The sequence below is a fragment of the Phoxinus phoxinus genome, assembly GCF_949152265.1.
Source record: "Phoxinus phoxinus genome assembly, chromosome: 4".
NCBI lineage: Eukaryota > Metazoa > Chordata > Actinopteri > Cypriniformes > Leuciscidae > Phoxinus > Phoxinus phoxinus.
In genome coordinates this window covers 44,893,828-44,918,827 of record NC_136879.1, presented here as the reverse complement: position 1 = coordinate 44,918,827, position 25,000 = coordinate 44,893,828, and the positions used below count along the sequence as shown (strand labels likewise).

General features: G+C 39.5%; 2 protein-coding genes across 2 annotated transcripts in view; one reads left to right on the top strand and one right to left on the bottom strand.

The window, feature by feature from the left end:
• Nucleotides 1-25,000, bottom strand: part of LOC306997544 (uncharacterized protein) — a gene marked incomplete at both ends in the record, with an annotated part of 351,005 nt that overhangs the window by 57,105 nt on the left and 268,900 nt on the right. The window lies entirely within an intron of this gene.
• ecel1 (endothelin converting enzyme-like 1) overlaps nt 1-25,000 on the top strand; it is a 59,515-nt gene that overhangs the window by 4,854 nt on the left and 29,661 nt on the right. The window contains exons 2-7 of the mRNA XM_079611147.1: nt 5,300-6,027; nt 7,842-8,108; nt 8,403-8,471; nt 10,032-10,142; nt 11,157-11,249; nt 16,178-16,302. Of these exons, the coding sequence (XP_079467273.1) occupies nt 5,404-6,027; nt 7,842-8,108; nt 8,403-8,471; nt 10,032-10,142; nt 11,157-11,249; nt 16,178-16,302 (1,289 nt within the window). The 5' untranslated portion in view covers nt 5,300-5,403. The remainder of the gene's footprint in view (nt 1-5,299; nt 6,028-7,841; nt 8,109-8,402; nt 8,472-10,031; nt 10,143-11,156; nt 11,250-16,177; nt 16,303-25,000) is intronic.

The window sequence follows — 25,000 nt, the reverse complement described above, 5'->3', positions numbered from 1 at the left end:
CCACAATCTCCCTCTCTGCGCTCACACTGGAGTAATATCTGCGCTCACACTGGAGTAATATCTGCGCTCACACTGGAGTAATATCTGCGCTCACACTGGAGTAATATCTGTGCTCACACTGGAGTAATATCTGTGCTGAGGTGCAACGACTGCTTCGCATAATGGAGAATGACTGGTGGCTCAGGAAAACCCATGAAATCCAAGGCTATGCAGACACCAGCAACTCTCAAGCTTTCTACGATGCAATAAAATCACTATATGGACCCCAAAAATGCAGAATCACCGCTATCAGATCTACAGACGGCACAATTCTGCACAAGGACAAACCAGGAATTCTTGAGCGTTGGGCTGAACATTTTAACACACTCCTCAATTAAAATAATCCGACTGACCCAACTGTCCTCTAGCATCTCCCAAAGCTCCCGCCTGTGCATGAGCTTGATGACCCTCCCAGGTTCTCAGAAGTCCTCGCAGCAGTACGAAGCCTCGAGGACAATAAGGGTGTACTCACACTAGCCAGTTTGAACCGTGCCCGAGTGCGTTTGACCACCAAAGCGCGGTTCGTTTGACTAGTGTGAGTGCTCCGAACCGTGCCCGGGCGCGGCTCGATTAGCCGGCCCTGGCCCGCTTGGAAGAGGTGGGCCAGAGCACGGTTCAGTTGTACTCGGGCGCGGTTCGCATGCAGTGTAAGCTCTAACCGTGCTGGAGCACGGAACAGGACGCGTGTACGGGAACTGTAGTCCGTAATCAAAGCTGCAAAGTCCTTGCTGCACTTAAGCTGGTACCTTGCAAACCTCCTCATACGAGCAGCACGATTACGTGAAAATTTTCGCGCCACTAAGGCGACACATCTGTTTAACAATAGGGTGTGAGAGGGCTGTGGACCACCGTGGACCAAACGACACAAAATCATCCTCAAAGAAAACAGAGCGATGGACTCCATTGTGTTCAGAGAGCGCCACTCTGTTTATCCCGAAACCGTCTCATCTTAATGACGTAAGCGTGCTCCGGCACGAATGCTGAAACCCTATGTGAGTGCAGGCCAGAGGGGGAGTGGGGAGGGGGGACAATCGTACTCGGGCCCGGTTCATGGCAACCGTGCCTAGTGTGAGTACACCTTAAGTCTGCTGGTCCTAATGGAGTCCCTGCAGAGGCTCTAAAGAAAGGCGGGTCACCAACTCATCCGGATAATATGGGCACAATAAACTGTTCCACAAGGCTGGAAAGACTCACACACTGTTACCATCCACAAGAAAAAGGGTGACAAGTCCATCTGTGGAAACAGTCGTGGCGTATCTCTGCTCTCTGTGGCAGGGAAAGTATTAACGAGGGTCATGCGGTTCCGTCTTACCAAGAACATCACAGAAATATCCTTCCTGAGTCACAGTGCGGCTTCAGGAGGGATCGGTCCTCCTCCGACATGATCTTTGTCCTGCGCCAGAGAAGGCCAGAGAATAGAACAAAGACCTGTTCATTGCCTTCATCGACCTGGCTTTGACACCATTGACCGCCAAGTCCTCTGGGTCATTCTGGAAAAGTTTGGGGTGCCACCATGGTTTCTGGACATCCTACAACAGCTTCACGTTGGCATGCAGGCTCATGTGATTGTGGGTACATCTCAATCCCCCTCCGTTCCTGTGCAGGTAGGAGTGCAGCAGGGGTGTGTGCTGGCTCCAGTGATCTTCAACCTCTTCCTGGCAGCAGTCACCCTCCTCTCCCGCACCAACTCCAGCAGAATGGAGACAGCAGTCGCCCTCCTCTCCCGCACCAACTCCAGCAGAATGGAGACAGCAGTCGCCCTCCTCTCCCGCACCAACTCCAGCAGAATGGAGACACCAGTCGCCCTCCTCTCCCGCACCAACTCCAGCAGAATGGAGACACCAGTCGCCCTCCTCTCCCGCACCAACTCCAGCAGAATGGAGACAGAAGTCGCCCTCCTCTCCCGCACCAACTCCAGCAGAATGGAGACACCAGTCGCCCTCCTCTCCCGCACCAACTCCAGCAGAATGGAGACAGCAGTCGCCCTCCTCTCCCGCACCAACTCCAGCAGAATGGAGACACCAGTCGCCCTCCTCTCCCGCACCAACTCCAGCAGAATGGAGATAGCGGTCGTCCTCCTCTCCCGCACCAACTCCAGCAGAATGGAGACAGCAGTCGTCCTCCTCTCCCGCACCAACTCCAGCAGAATGGAGACAGCAGTCGTCCTCCTCTCCCGCACCAACTCCAGCAGAATGGAGACAGCAGTCGTCCTCCTCTCCCGCACCAACTCCAGCAGAATGGAGACAGCAGTCGTCCTCCTCTCCCGCACCAACTCCAGCAGAATGGAGACAGCGGTCGTCCTCCTCTCCCACACCAACTCCAGCAGAATGGAGATAGCGGTCGTCCTCCTTTCCCACACCAACTCCAGCAGAATGGAGACAGCGGTCGTCCTCCTCTCCCGCACCAACTCCAGCAGAATGGAGACAGCAGTCACCCTCCTCTCCCGCACCAACTCCAGCAGAATGGTGACAGCAGTCGTCCTCCTCTCCCGCACCAACTCCAGCAGAATGGAGACCGCAGTCGCCCTCCTCTCCCGCACCAACTCCAGCAGAATGGAGACAGCAGTCGCCCTCCTTTCCCGCACCAACTCCAGCAGAATGGAGACAGCAGTCGCCCTCCTCTCCCGCACCAACTCCAGCAGAATGGAGACAGCAGTCGCCCTCCTCTCCCGCACCAACTCCAGCAGAATGGAGACACCAGTCGCCCTCCTCTCCCACACCAACTCCAGCAGAATGGTGACAGCAGTCGTCCTCCTCTCCCACACCAACTCCAGCAGAATGGAGACAGCAGTCGCCCTCCTCTCCCACACCAACTCCAGCAGAATGGAGACAGCAGTCGCCCTCCTCTCCCACACCAACTCCAGCAGAATGGAGACAGCAGTCGCCCTCCTTTCCCGCACCAACTCCAGCAGAATGGAGACACCAGTCGCCCTCCTCTCCCGCACCAACTCCAGCAGAATGGAGACAGCAGTCGCCCTCCTCTCCCGCACCAACTCCAGCAGAATGGAGACACCAGTCGCCCTCCTCTCCCGCACCAACTCCAGCAGAATGGAGACACCAGTCGCCCTCCTCTCCCGCACCAACTCCAGCAGAATGGAGACACCAGTCGCCCTCCTCTCCCGCACCAACTCCAGCAGAATGGAGACAGCAGTCGCCCTCCTCTCCCGCACCAACTCCAGCAGAATGGAGACAGCAGTCGCCCTCCTCTCCCGCACCAACTCCAGCAGAATGGAGACAGCAGTCGCCCTCCTCTCCCGCACCAACTCCAGCAGAACGGAGACAGCAGTCGCCCTCCTTTCCCGCACCAACTCCAGCAGAATGGAGACAGCAGTCGCCCTCCTCTCCCGCACCAACTCCAGCAGAATGGAGACAGCAGTCGCCCTCCTCTCCCGCACCAACTCCAGCAGAACGGAGACAGCAGTCGCCCTCTTTTCCCGTACCAACTCCAGCAGAATGGAGACAACCCTTGCTAGGCGGCAACTGTGATGGTGGGTTGGACATGTTATCCGCATGCCCTCTCACTGCCTACCCCGGCAGGTCCTCTATGGGCAGATTTGCGCAGCCAACAGGAGACCTGGGGGTCAGAAGCGTCACTACAAGGACCACCTCAAGGGGACCCTGAAAAGCTGAGGCATCAACCCTGGAGTCCTGGAAACAACAACCGTCAGGCATGGAGTTCTGCATGCGATCTGGGGGCCCAACAGATCGAATCACAGCACGGCCAACACAGAACTGCGCTACGTCAGCGCAGACACCAACGCCACAGCCACAGCTACACCTACACCATCCCCAGACTCAGCACTCACATGTGCCGGATTGGGCTTCACAGCTTCACTGGCACCGCCGACTGACTCAACGTTACAACAACGCATCCTAGAAGTGACGTCATCTTCGAAATCGATGGACTGCATAAGAAGAAGAAAAAGTGTGTGTGAGAGAGATAGAGATAGAGAGAGAGAGAGAGAGAGAGAGAGAGAGAGAGAGAGAGAGAGAGAGAGAGAGAGAGAGAGAGTGTGTGTGTGTGTGTGTGTGTGTGTGTGTGTGTGTGTGTGTGTGTGTGTGTGTGTGTGTGTTTTGTGCTCCATTATCCAGTAGCAGGTTTGTAGCTCTGCAGGAGGTGAGCTTTGTCTGGCAGGCTTGACACAGTTTACCGGCGTGTGGTTGATGGGTAGCGTGTGTGTGTGTGTCTGTGTGTGTGTGCGTATGAGGACCTGTTTGAATGTGTCTAAGTCTCTCTCTCTGCTCACCCACTCAAGTCACATCAACTCCCCACCCATCAATCACTACTCCCCGGAGTCTCTCTCTCTCTCTCTCTCTCTCTCTCTCTCTCTCTCTCTCTCTCTCTCTCTCTCTCTCTCTCTCGGATCGATCCAGGCCTTTGAGTCATTGGCCAGTGTTTTCCTGATGGTCGAGTGTCTGAAATCAATCTAAACAACTTTAGGAAGGCGCATTAGAAGCGGAATAAAAAAAAACTAAGATCTGGGAGCTTATCATAAAAGACGGATCCGTTTTTGATCAAGCTTTTTAATCAGGATTTATAAAACGGACAGTCATGGTTGTGAATGCTGATTGGTCAGTCCAGTGTTTATGTGCCATGCTGTGACTCACAGAAAGTGAAGCCATTTTATAAAAGCAATAAGGCTCATAAAGCACATATCTTTCACTCAAACAAGGTCAGTCGTTTGATTCTCTGAAAATGCATCAACTGATATAATGCAAAGTTGCTTTGCCTAAACATCTCATGACTGAAAAATGCATTAATGACCAGTGTTGGGTGGAACTCATTACAAGTAATGTGAGTTATGTAATCAGATTACTTTTTCAAGTAACTAGTGAAGTAACGCATTACTTTTTCAATTTACAACAAAATATCTGAGTTACTTTTTCACATGTATTGACTGACAACTCTCCTGTCCTCATGTTGAGAAAAATGTAAAAAACACACAAGCAAGCCCAGCCCAGGTGAGAAAAAGTCATGCAAAAGTAATGTAACACATTACTTTTCATAAAAAGTAACTAAGTAATGCAATTAATTACTTTTTTTTAGTAGTAACGCAATATTGTAATGCATTACTTTAAAAGTAACTTTCCCCAAAAATGGTAATGACTACATTCAAAATGCATCACAGACTGTATTAATTTAATTGCAAGTTTTCATAAAATTTGTCATGTTTTGTTCAAAACATAAAACATTTAACTATATCCATCTCCATCTCTGCAGTATATAAAGTAATTCATTAATTGCATCTCTCTCACCACAGGTCATTCTGAGAGAGGAAATCCCCTGGATACAGACTGACCTCAGATTTGAAAGGGTCAAAGGTCATGACCTTACTTTGATCCTCTTTCCTTCCCTCGTGACCTCATGTTCCACACTTTCCCCAACAAATCGCGTACGCAGACGTCGGTCGGAATGGAGAAGACGTACTCCCTGACCGCGCATTATGACGACTTCCAGGAGATCAAGTACGGGAGCCGCTACGGGAGCAACACGCTGAGCAACGGCATGAGTTTGCATCTGGGCGGATCCCTAGATCGCGGGAGCCGAGGGCGAAGTGGCCGGGCCCAGTGTGTGGTGGGCGGGGCCAACCCAGGGGGCGGGGCTCCGGCTCGCTGGAGCCGGCGTGAAATCTGCCTTCTCTCCGCACTGGTGTTCGCGGCGGGAATGTGCGTGATTCTCGGATGCATGCTAGCGCTGAAGTTCCTGTCGCTGGAAGCGCAGGATTCGCAGTGCCGACAGGATTGCGTTAAGCGGCGTTCGCTGATCCGGGCCGCGCGATTCGTCCAGGGGAACATCGACCCGAGCGTCCAGCCCTGTCACGACTTCTACAGCTTCGCCTGTGGAGGATGGCTCCGCCGACACGGGATTCCCGACGACAAACTGAGTTACGGGATCATCACCGCCATTGGGGAACTGAACCAGGACAAGCTGCAGCGCCTCCTACAGGCGCCGGTCCAGAGGAACGAGCCGGACAGTGCCGAGAGGAAGGTACAACTGAATTTTTTTTATTTTTTTTAATGATTTTTTATTTATTTTAAATACTGTTTTTTTTATTGTATTTTCTTGAACACTTACACAACAATGTACATCAAATGTTTGTAACAACATTTAATGTACAAAAACAAGTCAAGTCACCTTCATTTATACAGCGCTTTTAACAATATATATTGTTTCAAAGCAGCTTTACAGTGATAATAGGAAATTAAAGTAACAGAGATTGTTTTGGCTTTACAGCAGATCTAGAAGTTATAACAAAGTTATTGTCCAGATAAAGTTAGATTTGATGGATTCACTTCTGTTGCAAAGATTAGTTAGTCATTAGTTGTTAACTTAGGGGGCGCTAACACAACACCGTTCTAACAGAAAACACAAACTTTTAATGTGTTCTGGACTTTCATTTGCACAACAACAGTGTTAGGTCGTGAACGCAAACTGTGAAACGGGATCCAAGGTGCAAGTCTTTTTTTAAAAATGTAAACGTTATCATCTCTGTGTAAACTTCAAAAACGTGAATCTGTGAAAATGGTGACGGCGTGCACATGTGTATCACATGTTTAGTCTACAGATATGCGCATTTGAATATATATGAATATATCATTTTAAGAAACTGTATAAATCAAGGTTATTATAGTTAACTAAAACCGAAACTAAAGCCATAAAAAAGTTTTAGTTGAAATAAAATAAAATATATAAAACTTGTTTGCATTGTTCACAAACTTGTCAGCTTGTTGCATTTCTCATTTTCATTTAGTTAAACTTTATGTACTAAAATAACTAAAACTGAAATAAATATTAATAAAAACTATATAGACGTATAAAAAAAACTAAAACTATTAAAAATGAAAAACAATCACACAACAAAATTACTAAAACTTTAACAAACATGAAAATGGAAAATATATAACTATATTAATAAAAACTATAATAGTATCTCAACAATACTAAAATAACACTGGTATAGATTTAAATCTACATATTTTTTTGCAATATATAACAATATACTGTGTGTGTGTACGTATGTATATATATGTATGTATATATATATATATATATATATATATATATATATATATATATATATATATATATATATATATATATATATATATATATATATATATACACAGTATATAATATATTTGAAGTGGATCAAAACCTTTCATCAAAGTTATACATGAATTTTGAACCCGTTCTTGTAACTTTGATTAACTTTTTTTGATCCACTGCAAATATATATATATATATATATATATATATATATATATATATATATATATATATATATATATATATATGTGTGTGTGTGTGTGTGTCAAGATTCACTATTTCCTTTGCTCATACATGTTTTTATTAAATTCCTCGGTTTATTCCGAAAATTAAGACATGTAGTGGTAACATTTTATACACTGCACTGATACTTTTTTAATTTCACTAGGAAATGAGCTTAAGAAAATTAATTAAAAAATATGAATTACTTAATGTTTAAATGTGTAAATGTGTAAAATATTCACATTTAGTCATTTTACATTTAGTCATTTAAATGTAATTTAGTAATTTATGTAAATGTATTTAAATTAAACATCAAAATGTCATATATTATTTAATTGGATATTTTACCTAAACCATGTGACCATTAAAAATGAACCATTAAATGAACCATTTAAATTTGTTTTGTATTTTGTTGCAATTTTAAAAAAAAATTTACCAGGGAAAGATCTTTAAAAAAAATGTTTCATTGAGAATAAATTATACTTTATTATAAGTTAAAAAGATCTTTTAAAAAGCATTATTTTCTCGCACAGGTGAAAGAATTCTACCGCTCGTGTATCAACATGAAGGAGATCGACCGTCTGGGGGCGGGGCCTATGACTGAGGTGATTGACAGCTGTGGGGGGTGGGACCTGTCTGGAGCTCCGCCCAGAGGGGCGGGGTGGGACAGTAGCTCCGCCCCCGCGAGCCCGGATTTTAATGAGATGCTGTACAAGACGCAGGGATTATACAGCACATCTGTGTTCTTCTCGCTCACCGTCAGCGTCGACGACAAAAACTCGTCACGCAACGCCATACGGGTGAGACTAATTCAGTTCGCTTCACGTGTATTTGTACAGCGCTTTTCGCAATACACATCATTTCAAAGCAGCTTTACAGAAAATGCACGAGTCCACATTACAGTTTAGAGTCAGTTATCAGAGTTATGCATTTCAGACACAAAATCACAGTTAGCTAAAAATGTATTTATGCAAGCTCATTGAAGTAATGAATACTTGTTTGTTAAAACATGATTATGACATTTAGAAAATACTACTCAAAGTTATATTGTGTTGTTTTTGTGTGCGAGTAACTGGAGCTGTGTGTGTTTGCAGATTGATCAGGAGGGTTTGACTCTGCCGGAACGAACTCTGTATCTCGGACAAGATGAAGACAGTGTGAAGGTGAAGCTCTTCCGTCTCTCCGTCTGTCCGTCTCTCCGTCTGTCCGTCTGTCTGTCCATCTGTCCGTCTGTCGCTCGCTGTGAGCTCATGTCTAATTGATCGTGTCACAGCTGGTGATGATGTCACAGATGAGCTCGTGTCCATTAATAATGAGGTCACAGCGGTGGCTCTGTCACGCTCCGATGACATCAGACTTTTACTACAATGCAACTACAAATTTAAACTGACAAGCCAAGAAGAGATCCCGCTGAGAGATCAATACATCCTCAGGATAAAACACTTGTGTTTGTGTCTTTATGTAAAATATCTAGTGCTGGGCAACGATCAATCACATCCAAAATAAAAGGTTGTGTTTACATAATATATATGTGTGTGTGTACTGTGTGTAAGTATTTTGTATATCTAAACACACACATGCATGTTACTTGGGTGCATGGGTTATTTGTATATAAAATATTTATATTTATATATAATATAAATTATGTATAATGACAGTATATACATGCAAATATTAAATATATACATGCATATGAAATAATAATAAAATACAGTACACACACACACATACATTTTCTAAACACAAGCTTTTATTTTGGGTGTGATTAGTTGTTGCCCAGCACTAAAAATATACATTTTTAATATTATGGTGAAATAAGACCTGGTTTTTATTATTGGTGACTCGGACATAATGTGAGATTTGCTTTATATACGTTCATTGTTTGTATATTTAATAATGAGGCATCCAGATAAGTACAAATAATAAAAAATAATTGATATTTACAATAAGGTCATATTAGTTAACTAACAATGAGCAATACATTTGTAGTATTTATTCATCTTTGAACAGTTTAATGTTTATTAACTAACATTAACATTGTTAGTTCATGTCAGTTCAGGTTCATTAAACAATATTAACAGAAGCAACTTTTTATTTTATTAAAATGTATTATTAAATGTTGAAACTAACATTAACATTAACTAAGATTAATAATACTTCAACAGTAGTTTTCAGTGTTAGCTCATGCACACTAATCTAATCTAACTAATGTTAGGAAATGCAGACATATTGTAATGTTACCAAATAAAGTATATATAATGACTCTCAAATATTTAAATAAAAAACTATTCAAAGTTTTATTTTTCGTGTATCTTTAACTCTATAGCACTCTAGTGTTTTCCTCATGATTTCCATGATTGCTGTTCTAAAAAACATGTTACATTGATTTTTGCTGAAAATAAAAAAAAGTTAAATTTCCGGTGTTCGGTCACTTTTGACCAAATGAACAATACCAGAGGATTAATTCATAAAATAAATTAATATATCTAGATTTGTTTGTTAAAATAAAAGTAAAATGCAGACACTATTATAGTTTTATAAAAAAAAATTTTTTTAATCATTTTATTTAAAGTTTTTGTAAATTTGTATTATTTCTTTAAAATATGATAATAAAAACCTCAAAGCATGGTTTATTGCTACTTTTGCTTTTGTGTATGACATTTACCAAATCAAATCCTGAGATTCAGCTTGACGTTAGTTTATTAACGGAGGTTTTTCTTCAGATTCTGGCGTCCTATAAGGCGCTGATGGAGCGACTGCTGAGCATGCTGGGAGCTCAAAACGCCACGCTGAAGTCTCGAGAGATCCTGGATCTGGAGATGAAACTAGCAAACGTATGTATCTCGTGTGTGTTCGCCAGCGAATCATGCCTTCTCCCATCCTTCCCGAGTCAGGTCATTTTGACACGGAACTTTTTTGTTCACCGGAGGACTTTTGTCACACACACACACACACACACACACACACACACACACACACACACACACACACACACACACACACACACACACACACACACACACACACACACACACACACACACACACACACACACACACACACACACACACACACACACACACACACACACACACAAAATTGATTCGAGGAGTTTTGTGGTTGAAATTTTTAAAAGTAACAAACCCTTTGCGAGTCAATTTGAGCCTCTTAGCAATGAGTGGAATGTGAGGAATGCTTCAGTTCACATAGAAAAACCTCAAAATTGTACCAAAAAATTATTTTATAATGTCTACTTATATTTTATATTTTAGAATGTTTAGGCATGAAATTGTGAGTTATTTTGTATTTAAGTTGAAAGATTGTGAGGAATGTGCTTCTAAATTACTATTTAGTTATTATTTTTTTATTAAATCAAATCATTTAAAGGAAAAAAAAAAAAAATCTCCAAAAATATTGCATTAAAAATATTATCAAAATTAAATAAAATAAGTTTTCTGGATCAAAAAAAAAAAGGAGTATAATTTTAGGGCTTCAGGTCATTTTCACCCGCGAGGGAAGGATGAGTGTTAACTAAATTACTTTTAAATCGAGTATTTGCATGTGTTCGTTCAAAGGAATCACTTGAATGAACCGAATCACTGAATTTGAAGGGAAGTGATTCTGAACTGCAGGGTGCGTGTATGAGTTTGTTTGTGTGTGTGTGTGTGTGTGTGTGTGTGTGTGTGTGTGTGTGTGTGTGTGTGTGTGTGTGTGTGTGTGTGTGTGTGTGTGTGTGTGTGTGTGTGTGTGTGTGTGTGTGTGTGTGTGTGTGGTAAAGGAGTGAACAAGCATGTTTGTGTCTTAAAGCTCGTGATTTAACAGTCTTTCTTCTTTCTTCTTTGCCAAAGATCACAGTGTCTGAATACGAGGAGCAGAGAAAAGACATGAGCAGCATGTACAACCGAATAACTCTGAACCAGCTGCAGAAACTGGCTCCGAGCGTGAGTAGATACACACACTTCATCACGTGTGTTAGAAGAAGAGAGTAAAATGTCTTCCTCAAGTCAGGTCACTGTTATTTATACAGCGCTCTCTACAGCACATAATAATAATGCAGCAAAGTGTGTCTCCAGAAGAGAATAGTCACAGTCCAGCTTGAGTTAGTTCAGTGATGTTCACTTCTGTTTTAAAAAAGTTATTCATTTAGTTCATTTATATATATATATACATAGCCGCTCTGGAGGAAATCGTGATGTCTATGGAAGTAAAATAATGCCAAATGTTTTTGAAATAAAAAAGCCTGTTGAATTGCACTACTTGTAAAAAACATGCATTGCATTAACCATGCTTGTATTTTAATGCATTGTATTTTTAGGGATTGCATTTTTATGGGCTGAAATTCAACATGGTTGTATATTTAAGTTGTGAATATTTCAAATCAAAACACATTTTCATTAACAAAAATTCAATAATCCATATTCACCTTTCATATTTCACTTCCAAAATATTCAAACTGTTTAAAAATACAACCTATAATATTCAACGGGCAATTTTCGGTCCATTTTATTTCACTTTACAAATTCGCTTCCACAAATTCAGTGGTTCAAATTCGACAGTAAATTCAACATTGACATCCAGGAACTGCAGGAAAAGCAGTAGATTACCGAGCATACTCTCCATCTGCTGTTAATCGACCTCACCAGCAGGGGGTGCAAGCGTGTGTTGTTGACGAAGACCAGAGCAAGTTAGAGCAAGCCATTCATTCATTCATAAAAACTGATTTATAGAAAAGTATGTGTATTTGTGGTTATTGTGAGGGCTGTTTTTATGTCTAATTCAGTGCCTTCACTGTAGCCTACATTCATCTTTCTCTACCGTGAGCGAGATTATAATGTTATTCCCCCGATGCTGATGTACAGAACAAATGTTACATTTGAGGTAGACATATATTTCTCTTGGTTGTTTAGTTGCCTAAACTTTATATCGTGGCGATGTGCTGCAGTACTGGGGTTTCCATCAATAATTCAGGATTGCTGGACATATTAAACGCTTATCTTAATGGACTAATACAGTGATATAAAAGACCAAACTCACTCCTTATTGAGAAGGCTGTACTATATGGCTACAGGCAAGCAGACTCAGAATATGAACTTAACACGCAAAGTTTCACGCGTTTCCCAGTCATACTGGTTATAAAGTTGGCTTGACGTTGGACGTTCCCGCATTTAGGGACCGTCTCTAAAATTACATACGACATTGGTATACACGTTTCTAACTTCAATAGCATTGGAAGAGAATGACTTACAGTCATAAAACCAACTGTAAAGTGTTCATGTAGGTGTCAGGCATGATGCACACCTTTTAATAAAAAAAAAAAAAAAATTATTCAAATAAATAGAAGTTTGCTATTGAAGTTTGAAATGTGTAGGGCTAAGGCAGGCCTATACTAATATCATAAGAAATTTTAGAGACGGTCCCTAAATGCGCGAACGTCCAACGTCAAGCCAACTTTATAACCAGTATATCACTGGGAAACGCTCAGCGTGAAACTTTGCGTGTTAAGTTCATATTCTGAGTCCATCTGCTTGCCTGGTCATATAGTACAGCCTTCTCAATAAGGAGTGAGTTTGGTCTTTTATATCACTGTATTAGTCCATTAAGATAAGCGTTTTATATTTATATATATAATATTCACAATTTAAATATACAACCATGTTGAATTTCAGCCCATAAAAATGCAAGCCCTAAAAATACAATGCATTAAAATACAAGCATGGTTAATGCAATGCATTCTTTTTATTTCAAAAACATTTGGCATTATTTTACTTCCATAGATGTCGGGTATATCTGTGGCAATATCCAACTATACATTATATGGGTCAAAATTATCCATTTTAAGAATTTGAAATCAAAGATGAAGCATTCATTTAATATGATTAGAAAAAAAAAAGCCATTTCAAATGTAAAAATAAAAATGTCCTCGGGGTAAATATCATATAACACATATGCAGATTTAAATAGGAAAGTGATTGAACGCTAATCTGAAAATATTGCTTTAGAATAAATTACATTTACAACAAAACAATCCGGACAAGCAACTTTATTACTCGGACACGTGAATGACCGCTTTACTTGACAAGGTTTAATGTCGAGTCACTCGTTTCTTTACTGGATAAGTCAGCATTTTTGAGTCATCTTTGTACTGTATTGTACTTTATAGTAGGCAAGGCAAGGCAAGGCAAGGCAAGTTTATTTATATAGCACATTTCATACACAGTGGTAATTCAAAGTGCTTTACATAGAAGAAATAAAAATAAAAATAATTACATAGATAATAAAAGAAATAAGAATAATTAAAACAGTTTAGAAAATAAAATACAGTGCAAACAGTCGGACGAACAGTGGCACAGTGCTCATTCAGTAAATGCAAAGCTAAACAGTGGTAATTCAAAGTGCTTTACATAGAAGAAATTAAAATAATCAAAAGAAATAAGAATAATTAAAACCGTGTCTGAGATGGAAGTGATTGAGCAGGTTTGCGGTGCCACTGGACCTAATCCAGGGACGTCCTCTGCTGGGGTGGTGTACCACACCAGTATTGCCCCACTGGGCCCCCACAGAGCACGTTTCACTTTTGCTGTTTTAAACAAACAGCGAACCTCTATACTCTCCATAGTATAGATAATCTTCACTCGCCTCGTCGGAGTGAAGCTCTCCCGTTCCCCTTCAAAATCTCTTCCAATCAGACAGCCCTAAAAATTAATAAAATCTTCCTGAATCACAGTTTGGAAAATAAAATAAAAAAATAAAATACAGTGCAAACAGTCGGACGTATTTTATATCGACCGGTAGCTATTATAGATCTTTCTTTTAAAAGGATCTTCTTACAACTTACATGCATCAACTTTCTTTTCTCTTTCAATCTTCTTACCATCTATCAACTTTCTATTCTCTTTCAATCTTCTTACGACTTGCCATGTATCAACTTTCTTTTCTCTTTCAATCTTCTTACCATCTATCAACTTCCTTTTCTCTTTCAATCTTCTTACGACTTGCCATCTATCAACTTCCTTTTCTCTTTCAATCTTCTTACTTCCTTTTCTCTTTCAATCTTCTTACTTACCATCTATCAACTTTCTATTCTCTTTCAATCTTCTTACGACTTCCCTGTATCAACTTTCTATTCTCTTTCAATCTTCTTACGACTTCCCTGTATCAACTTTCTTTTCTCTTTCATTTACTTGCACATTCTTTTCACTTTCCTTAGCCCAGCATTCACATTCTTAGCTCTTTCTCAGACTAAAACTTTAATATCGAACAGTGGCACAATGCTCATTCAGTAAATGCAAAGCTAAACAGAAGTGTTTTGAGTCTGGATTTGAATGTGGCTACTGTAGGAGCACACCTGATCTCTTCTGGAAGCTGGTTCCAGCTGCGGCTGGCATAATGGCTAAAAGCGGACTCTCCTTGCTTTGAGTGAACCCTTGGTATTTCTAGTTGATGTGATCCTAATGATCTGAGTGATCTGTTGGGTTTATATTCAGTGAGCATATCTGCAATGTATTTAGGACCTAGGCCATTAAATGATTTATATACCAGTAATAATACTTTAAAATCAATCCTAAATGTGACTGGAAGCCAGTGTAAAGACCTGAGGACTGGTGTGATGTGTTCAAATTTTCTGGTTCTGCTTAGGATCCTGGCGGCAGCGTTCTGTACGAGCTGCAACTGTCTTATGGTCTTTTTGGGAAGGCCAGTAAGGAGTCCATTACAATAATCCACCCTGCTGGTGATGAAAGCATGCACAATTTTCTCTAAGTCTTGACTGGAAACAAAGCATCTAATTCTTGCAATATTTTTCAGATGATAATATGCTGATTTAGTTATTGCTTTGACATGACTACTGAAGCTAAGGTCTGACTCTAGAGACACACCAAGATTCCTGACTTGATTTTTAGTTGTTTGACCTCTAGAGTGGAGGTATGCGTTCACCTTGAGAACTTCATCTTTGTTTCCAAACGCAATGACTTCAGTTTTGTCTTTGTTTAACTGAAGAAAGTTTTGGCACATCCAGCTGTTTACTTCATCAATGCATTGGAATAGGGAGTCAATGGGGCTGTAATCGTTAGGCGATAGGGCTAAGTAGATCTGTGTGTCGTCTGCATAGCTGTGGTAAGAGATTTGGTTCTTTCTCATTATTTGGCTCATTGGAAGCATGTACAGGTTGAATAGGAGTGGCGCAAGAATTGAGCCTTGAGGAACTCCGCATGTCATGGATGTCCATTGTAAGCATAGTAAGCATTTCTCACTCAATTAATCATAATCAAATAATAATTTATGTATTTGTGACCCTGGATCACAAACCCAGTCTGGAGCCGCACGGGTATATCTGTGGCAATAGCAACTATACACTGTATGGGTCAAAATTATACATTTTTCTTTTATGCCAAAAATCATGAGGATATTAAGATCATGTTCCATGAAGATATTTAGTAAATGTCCTACCGTAAATATATAAAACATGTATTTTTGTGAGTGAATGCAGCACAATCGTGAACATAAATGCACAACTTTAAAGGAGATTTTCTCAATGTTTACTTTTTTTTGCTCCTCAGATTCCAGATTTTCAATAGTTGTGTCTCGACCAAATATTGTCCTATCCTAACAAACCACACATCACTGGAGAGATTATTTATTCAGCTTTCAGATGATGTATAAATCTCAATAAAATAAAAAAAGGAAAATGTAAGGGTCACATGACCTTCCGCTCATCGGTGAAAGTATAAAACATGCGTGCAGATCTCTGAGGCCGCTGGATCTGGTCCGTGTGTGTCCGCTCAGATCCGCTGTTTAAAACACAGAACATGATCTCTAAGTGAAGCATCGATACGCATAAGCTGGAGGTGTACGCTGTCATCTCTCTCCGCAGTTCCACTGGAAGCGTCTTCTGGACCGAATCTTCCATGATAACTTCTCCGAGGACGAGGAGATCGTAGTGTTGGCCACGGACTACATTCAGACGGTGTCGGACATCATCAAGACCACGTCCAAACGGTAGGAGGTCTGAAGAAGCGTCACACTTACAGTACGGTTCATTAGTTCACATTAACATGAATAACCATGAGCAACACATGCGTTACTGTATTTATTCATGTTTGTTCATGTTAGTTAATAATAATCCAGTTCATGTTAGTTCACAGTGCATTAACTAATGTTAACTAGTTTTCAATAACGTGTTAGTAAATGTTGAAATTAACATTAACCAAGATGAATAAATGCGGAATATGTGCAGTTCATTATTAGTTCATGTTAATGTAGTTAACTAATGTTAACTAACGAAGCTTATTGTAGGCAGTGTTACCGAATCTTATTTTATGATATGAGTTGCTGCACCATTTAGGAAAAAAATCGAATTGCAATTTTTCTGTTTAAAAAACTGTGAATTCAATTTAAAAGAGTTTGTTATTTTTTATTCCACGATTGCTGTGCTTGTTAGTAGTGCTGCACAATTTGGTGACAATCGTGTGATTATAAAGCAGAAAATAATAATAAATATAGCTGCAAACAACAATAAACGGTGTTCAAACGTTTTAGGACTTTTATGCCATCTATACTGTCAGGGATTATGTCACACACACACACACACACACACACACACACACACACACACACACACACACACACACACACACACACACACACACACACACACACAAATATGCTAAAACACACACACACTGAAAAGAAAGGCTTAGATAATAATGTTTGAAACACAATAAGCATGCTTACACACACACACACACACACTCACTCACTCACTCACTCACTCACTCTCTCACACACACACACACACACACACACACACACACACACACACTCACTCACTCACTCACTCACTCACTCACTCACTCACTCTCTCACACACACACACACACACACACACACACACACACACACACACACACACACACACACACACACACACACACACACACACACACACACACACACACAGAGAGAGAGAGAGAGAGAGAGAGAGAGAGAGAGAGAGAGAGAGAGAGTCCCGTGAGAGTAACCTGACAGCTGGACACACACTAAACCTGTCACAGTCTGCACTAACTCCCGCTGTCTGGGCAGAGAGAGTGTGTGTGTGTGTGTGTGTGTGTGTGTGTGTGTGTGTGTGTGTGTGTGTGTGTGTGTGTGTGTGTGTGTGAGAGAGAGAGAGTTAACGTGGCTTTATTTGAGGTGTCACTGTTCAGTTAACACCCTGTGTCGGTGCTGATTGGAATCGACCCACAAAAGCTCAATTTGTTTACACACACACACACACACACACACACACACACACACACACACACACACACACACACACACACACACACACACACACACACACACACACACACACACACACACACACACACACACACACACAGATGGATCTAATGATTCAATAACGCTTTTAGCTCTAGAAAAATAATATATTTTAAATATATTTATGTTATATTAATATATAAAAATACATGCATACTGTGTGTATTTATTTCTAATTTTATTCAAGTAAAGTTCACTAATTGAATTTCTCCGTTTACTCTGCGGTTCTAAAGTTTAGAGTAAATAAAAGAAAGAAAAGGAAATGAATGAATACTTGAGTTAAGCGAGGTTAAACTGGTCAGACGTGACAGTGAAGACGTTTATGTTGTTCTAAAGAACAGCAAATATTTGAAATAGAATCTTATTTAAAATAAATGCTGTTCTTTTAAACTTTGTATTCGTCAAATAATCCTGGAAAATAATATGTATCACAGTTTCTGCTGAAAGTTTCTTGTGAATCATGAGATAATACACCCCATCCCATAATACTCTCACAATGACCCCTTCCTCCATAATCACTGTTATTAAAATCACCATGGCGATGCGTGGCTCTCCCAGCGATCGGCTTCATCAGGCGCACCGCGGGCGCAGACACCGAGACCTGACGTTACTCCGGCCTTTGTTCTCGCGCTCTGCTGTTCATCTCTCCTCTTGTCACGTCTCTGGCGTCTCCGCGGGAACTCTTCATTGTCATCAAACGCTGGGTCTGCAGATCCCGTTCCGAGTGGAGCCAGCGCTGGGAGAACTGGACGCCTGTAGCTCTGCTTTTGTGCTGACTCTAATATATAAAGCATTGTAATGGCATTTTTAATCTTTCCTAATGATTTAACAGATTAATGCTGTATGTTCTCTGTCTGTATTCTGAGTTTTTGCTGATGTAACGTTGGTTCAGCTGGAGATGGAGGTGTGAGGCCGAGAATGATCTGTATCTTAAGTTCCCATGCTGGGGGAAGCTGTTCCTGATTGTATAAACGGTGGGGGTGATGGTTTCCCCTTGCATTATAAAGTAGCAGGCCAAGCTCTCTTGGGGAAGGAGTGCCAGTATCTGTCTGTCTCTGACTCTGGCCTGCAGCCTGGCTGCAAGGCTGGGGTCAGGGAACCATTTTTCTTGCATGAATAAATTACTTTTCTTTTTAAATACAATTTGGATCTTGACGTCTCTTTGCCTGGGAATGCTGAGTTTAGTAATTGTTTTTGCCACAACAATTTGGTGTCAGAAGTGAGGATTCCGTGAGGAAAATTCTTCTCCTGGTCCTGAGACGGAGTTGACGGAGTGAATCGCCCCGGTACCAGGTACTGGTCTCATACCTCGACGGTTTGAGAAATAGAGCTCAACAGGTTACGAGAGAGAGAGACAACTCCTGATTTCAGGGCCAGAGAAGAATCCTCACCGGGATCAGAAAGAATCCGTGGCAGTGCATCTTCCCAGGTAAAAAAGACAGCCAAATTATTATTTTTCTTCTCTTTTGTTGGGTGTAGATTGATATAGGCTAACTGTGAGTGAACCATATTGGCTGAGACTGTTTCTTTGGTTGCGAGTAGAGTTTTTAAGCGGGAAATTGACCTGAGGAAGTCAAGTCAATTTTCTGAAAACTAGCTTGTAGGTGGACGGAAGAGCCACAGCTGATTAAGTAAGTGAACGGAAGAGTCACAGCTGAATACAGAGCATATTTGCTAAAACCTGTCTGATTTTGGGTTAAGAAGTCAGATCTGTTCGAAGACGTTTGGACAGATTAATAAGACGCGCGTCGAAAATAAAAATCCAAGAGAGGAGATTCAGCCAAAAATGGGATCATCTAACAGTAAGCTAGATCATTTTTACACACCAGTTTTGTTAAAAAGAAGAAATTATGGCCAGAAAAGCATGCAAGAAATTGGGAGAACGGATAATTGTAACAAAAGGGTTTTTGTGATCGTGTTCAGAATGTGTAAAACTGTGAACAGAAAGAATTGTTGAATTGAAGATGAAAGAGAACAGATGTAGAAAGAAACTGAAATGTAGGGATAGAAAATAGAATGTTGTTGAGAGTTGTTGAACTGAATTGTTGGATTGCAGATAAAGAGAACAGATGTAGAAAGAAACTGAAATGTAGGGAAAGAGAAAGAAAATAGAATGTTTTTTCTGATGGAAATCACAAAACAGTGATAGTTGGATTGCAGATAAAGAGAACAGATGTAAGAAGGAAACTGAAATGTAGGGAAAGATTGAAGATAGAAGGAACATGGAATGTGGGGATTGATAGAATTCATGGAACTATTTATGAACGCCTGTTAAGTCAAATTAAGTTGAAATGGTATGATAAGTGAGTTTTAGATAAAAATAAGGCATTGAGTATGATTAACAGGGATTAACATGAGGAATGTTTCATTAAGCAGAATGGGCAAAATTCTATATGTCAGTGTTAATTATGATGTGAATGTGCTTTATTGTATTAATGTTACTATGATTTGGCATTTGGCTATTATAATTCAATTTGCAACTGAGATGGCATTAGTAGCTCTGTTTGCATTAGTGAATGGGGGATGTTTTTGAAGGCAGATAGTGAACAGAACAGTATGAAACTCAAACAGTAAAAACAAATGGTCAGAAAGAGCCTTTTGAACTCTTTAGTATGGTTAACTTGTAAAGAAAAGACCATTGACCTTAGGAAGACAGTTGGGGTATTTAGCCTTTGAACTTTTAGTGTAGGTAATTATCTTCAGGAAAGATAGAGATCATTTACCCACAAACAAAGAATTTTCGAGTGAGGACAGTAAAACCCCCGAGGGAAGGGGGAATTTAGAAAACTCAGGGGAATTTAGAATTGTATTCTATTTTATTCCAGTTAGATCTAGTTTACGGGAACTGAGATTGTAAAAGAATACAGAGAATGCTATTTTGATTGAATTTGCAACTGAGAGATTGTATTGCTGTTTGTTTTTCCTGAATGGGACAGAACTGCAGTGGGGGTGAATTCGGAGGCTGGCCGTGATCAAACAGTAAAGTGTTTTATTGTGGTCATTTAGCAGTAGGTTACATCCAAATGATGTGAGAGTGACGTGTATTAATGTAGTGTTAATGAAACGAAAAACTTTTCTTAACTTCTTCAGACATTGTGTGGTGTTAAGCATGTTTATCTTCTGGAATGCATGTCTGTTTTCTTAAGGCTCGCTCATAGCAAAAACACATGCTACTGGGGAACTTCTAACACCTTAAGCCACGGGAAACTTTTCAGTCAGGAAGGCACGGAAGGTCATTTAACCATAAATGAAGACCCCTAGGTGTGAAAGACAATTTGGCCTAGGAGGAGGGTTAGATAGGGCAATCTATTACAGTTAGATATGGTCGTATTAGAATAAACAGAAAATTACAGAGAGAAGATCTGAAGAAGGCTATAAAATGATTGTCTTTTAATGAAACGCTTAAAAAAGGTTCTAGATGATCATAATTGCAGATTGATAAACTCATAGAAGAGAAAATATGGAAGTAAGATATTAAAACTATGGTAATTTGAGAACATGACAACTAAAATTTAGATGAAATTTGAAACGTTATTGAGACTCAATAATAATTATTTGTTCTCTAAAGAATCAAATAGGCTACGTAGAAGCAGTGCTGAGGGATTAACAGTTGCTAAAATGTAAAATGAGTAAAAAAAAAAGGCATTTGAATAAATAAAAGCTTGTTCGTATTGACTATGAAAGAAAGAAGCTGATGTGTTGATTTTAAAAGATAAGCTTGTGATTTCGCTGAAACAGTTTCAGTGCAACAGAGACTCAGAGTAGGAATTTATAATGTCTAAATTCCCTATAGGGGAAAAAGAAACTATAAAAATTATGCTTGAATTGAAAATGCACTTAATTTATGGAAAAGATAACTCAAGCTAGGCCAGTGTTAAAATATGATAGATAAAGTCTGAAGTTAGTTCATGAAAGTGCAAAAATATTAGTCCTGAATGGCTCAAAAGTCTCTCTTCTCATTCAAATGTCAGCTAAAAGCTGTTATCTGAGCATGTGTTGTAAATGTTAATGAGCTGTTTATGGTAAAGCACAGTGTTTCAGTTAAAAAAAACATAGACACAGAGATGTTAAAAGAAACAATGTTACAGGATCTTATAAATTTAGAGGACAATTTGTAAATGTTTTAGAAGTAAAACTGAATGACTTTAAAGAAGTCTTTAAAATAATACTGTTTTGATTTGTTTATTTTAGAACCAGTGACTTCTTTGTCTGATTTTAGTTGCCTTAAGGGCAAGGAATTTTAGGTCATTGGACATGACAAAGGGCCATTAGTACATCGTGGTGGCTAAAGATGAAGACATATTTTGTAGATTCAAGGAAAAGATTGAGTAACGAAGGAACTAATACATAAAATAAGTTATTGTAATGTATTTATTGTTACATTTTGTCCAAATTACAGTCTTAGAAGGCTGTTGAAAAGAGCAGTTGTTTAGAGAAAGAGAGAGAGACTGCTTGAGGAAGGATTTATATTTTGTCTTTCTGTATTCGGCCAGTAAAGGAAAAGCTAAAACAAATTAATGATAAAAAAAAACAAAAAAAAAAAAACAACACAGCTGACTTTTGTAAAAAAACAAATTAATAGACATGTTTTGAAAAAGGTTAAGAGGCCATGTAAAATTAGGTAAAAGCTACAGAAAATTTAAGTTTTAAAATCTGATTTAAAATGTAAATTTTTTTTAGAGAAAAGATATGAATACGAAATATGAACGGTTAATAGTCAGATGTGTGTGTTTGATGATGATTGCAGTTTTATGTCTTGATAAGTGTGAGTTTAGGGATTAGGTAGTGGAAGCTATTCATAGTCTGAATAGTGTGCATAGATGTGTCATTAAATTTGAGAGAAGTTGATAATTCTGAATCGATTTGGTCATTTATGATATACAGTAGATTTGAATGAATTTCTAGATCAATTTTGGATATCTTTGGTCCATCATAGATTGAAATAAAATAGGTTATAGACTTGAAAATGTTTGTAGATGATTAAGGGCCATTTGCATTTTCAGGGTATGTATGAATGTTTGTGAAACAATTAACATTTGTTGAAACACGGGAAACCTGTCAGGCAGGGAGGCCAGAGGGGCCATTTGACCATAAATAAATACCTTTGATCTTACAGATGCAAGGGACAGTGAAGCCCACGGAGGAGGGCAAATAGAGTGACAATTGTATTCAGTTTTGCAGATGACTGAGAATTGAGATTGAGTTGAGAGACAAACTATTGAGAGCAGTCCTGAAAAGCAGGATACGCAAAGAGTGCATTTGCATTTCAAATAATTTGATAAGAAGATGAGATTGTGGCTTAGAGTGAAGAATATAACATTTTGGTTAAGAGACAGAGAAAGATGTCTGGAGGACAGTGTTTAGTTTAGTGAATCAAAACCCAATTATGTTAATTTGATGCACAAGTTAAGATGGTGCATCAAAAATGGGGAATATAGTTTGTGATGGTTTGGGATTTCCCAAAGCCATCTGTGTTCCCAAAGCCATTGCACAGGTGGAGCAATGGATGTTGAGATTGAGTAAATCTCAGAATGGTTTAATTGAGTAAAGCCCTGCAAGAAGCCATTCTTCTCCCTAACAAAAGTCTGTAAAGTGTGCTAATAACAAGAAATGTTTCAACAGGAAAACGCCTAGGGCGGATACAGCAGCACAGCAGACACACAGAACACATGTGACAATAACCTTAACATTTGTTTTTTCCTTTACAGAGAATGCAGACTTTTGGGCACATGGCATGAGCAAAGAAACACACACACACACACACACACACACACACACACACACACACACACAAACAAATGATCAGATAAGAGCCTTTCAAAACCCAGGGGGGGCAGAAGGACCATTTGTTTTAAAACCAGCTTGATCTTGTCATACAGGAGTGAACGAACAGGGCAGACTGTGCCCAATGAAATAATGGCTATGGATGAATTTGGCTAAGCTATCCTGGCTTATTATTGTGACAGAAAGGGGAAAAGGACTATGAGTGCAAGAAATTATCTGGTGATAATGTTTCAGGTTGATGATTCAGTCACTAACAAAAACACTTTAAGATCTGCATTCACAGGTGACAGCAGCCAGGAAATGGTTCAGTCCTAAAACAAGGTTGGAGATTGTGACAACTGTGTCAAAGCATCTTACCTTAAACTAAACCAACCAATATCAGCAACCACACATGCCAACGAAGTATAAAGTGAGGGATCAAAGGCTTGTGCTAGCAAACAGCCTCCATTACGTACGAGGGAGAAAGACGATTTGACCAACTAATGGTTTAGCAGAAGAATCTGTTTTGTGATGATGTTGATGATTTTATTTGAATGTAGAAAATCTATTAATTGATGTGTAATAAGCAAACTAGGTATTGATTTGATTGGTGAAAATGTAGAGAATCTATTAATTAATGTGTAATAAGCAAAAAAGACGGTCCATAATGGAAATATTAGAGTAAATTTTGAAAAAAACTACATTGGTTAGAAGGATGAACAAAATTATGCAGACGATTCGAGTAGCGGAAGTTACAGTGAACTGTATTAATTGAGTTAAGATATGTTTTTGTTTTTCTTTGTTTTGTTTTGTTCTGTTTTTGATTTTCTTTTGTTTTTCTTTCTAAAGACGATGAAATGTAAAAAGGGTACGTACAAGGACAGGATTTGAAATAAGGGGTTTTGTTATAATTTTTATTATTTTGTATGTTTATTCAAATCAACCAGGGGTGTTAAATTGATATGGTTTTCATACTATGACAAATCTATACAATTTCTTGTTTATACTGGAGTGAAAGAGGGTCTGATTTATCGGGAATGCGGTGACAGTGCTTGCCCATTTAGCCCTGCTTCAGTTAATATTTAATTGCTTGATACTTCAACAAGGTTCAAGTGATCAATTATACGAAAAATTGTTTGTTTTGTTCTTCTTTGGATTTACTTTATCACTTAAGTAATCATTTGTCTCACCAAGTTCTTTTAAAATGTATGTCAGTATTTCTCATTTTAACTGAAGTACAACTATTTGTATTCTCATTAATGATTTTGAAACTTTTCTGAAACTTATTTGATTTTTGTTTATTTGTATTTTGTCCATTTGACTTGCAACAATGTTTTGGACATCAATTCAATTGAATCTCTGTGCTTGGTTACACTGAATATTTTGCTGATACTATTCATGAAATGGTGTTTTAAACCAGCAGTTGTTGTTTGTTGTAATGCAATTTATTTAAATGTTTCCAGAAACAGTGTAAGAACTTGTAAAGATCTTCTCTTATCATTCCTTGACCATATTTTTTTTAAGTAAATCAATTTAAGGGCTTTTGCCGGAGAATAGTTTCAATCTGACCATATCAGACCAATGACAAATGACATGTGTCTGCTTTGCTGTTCAT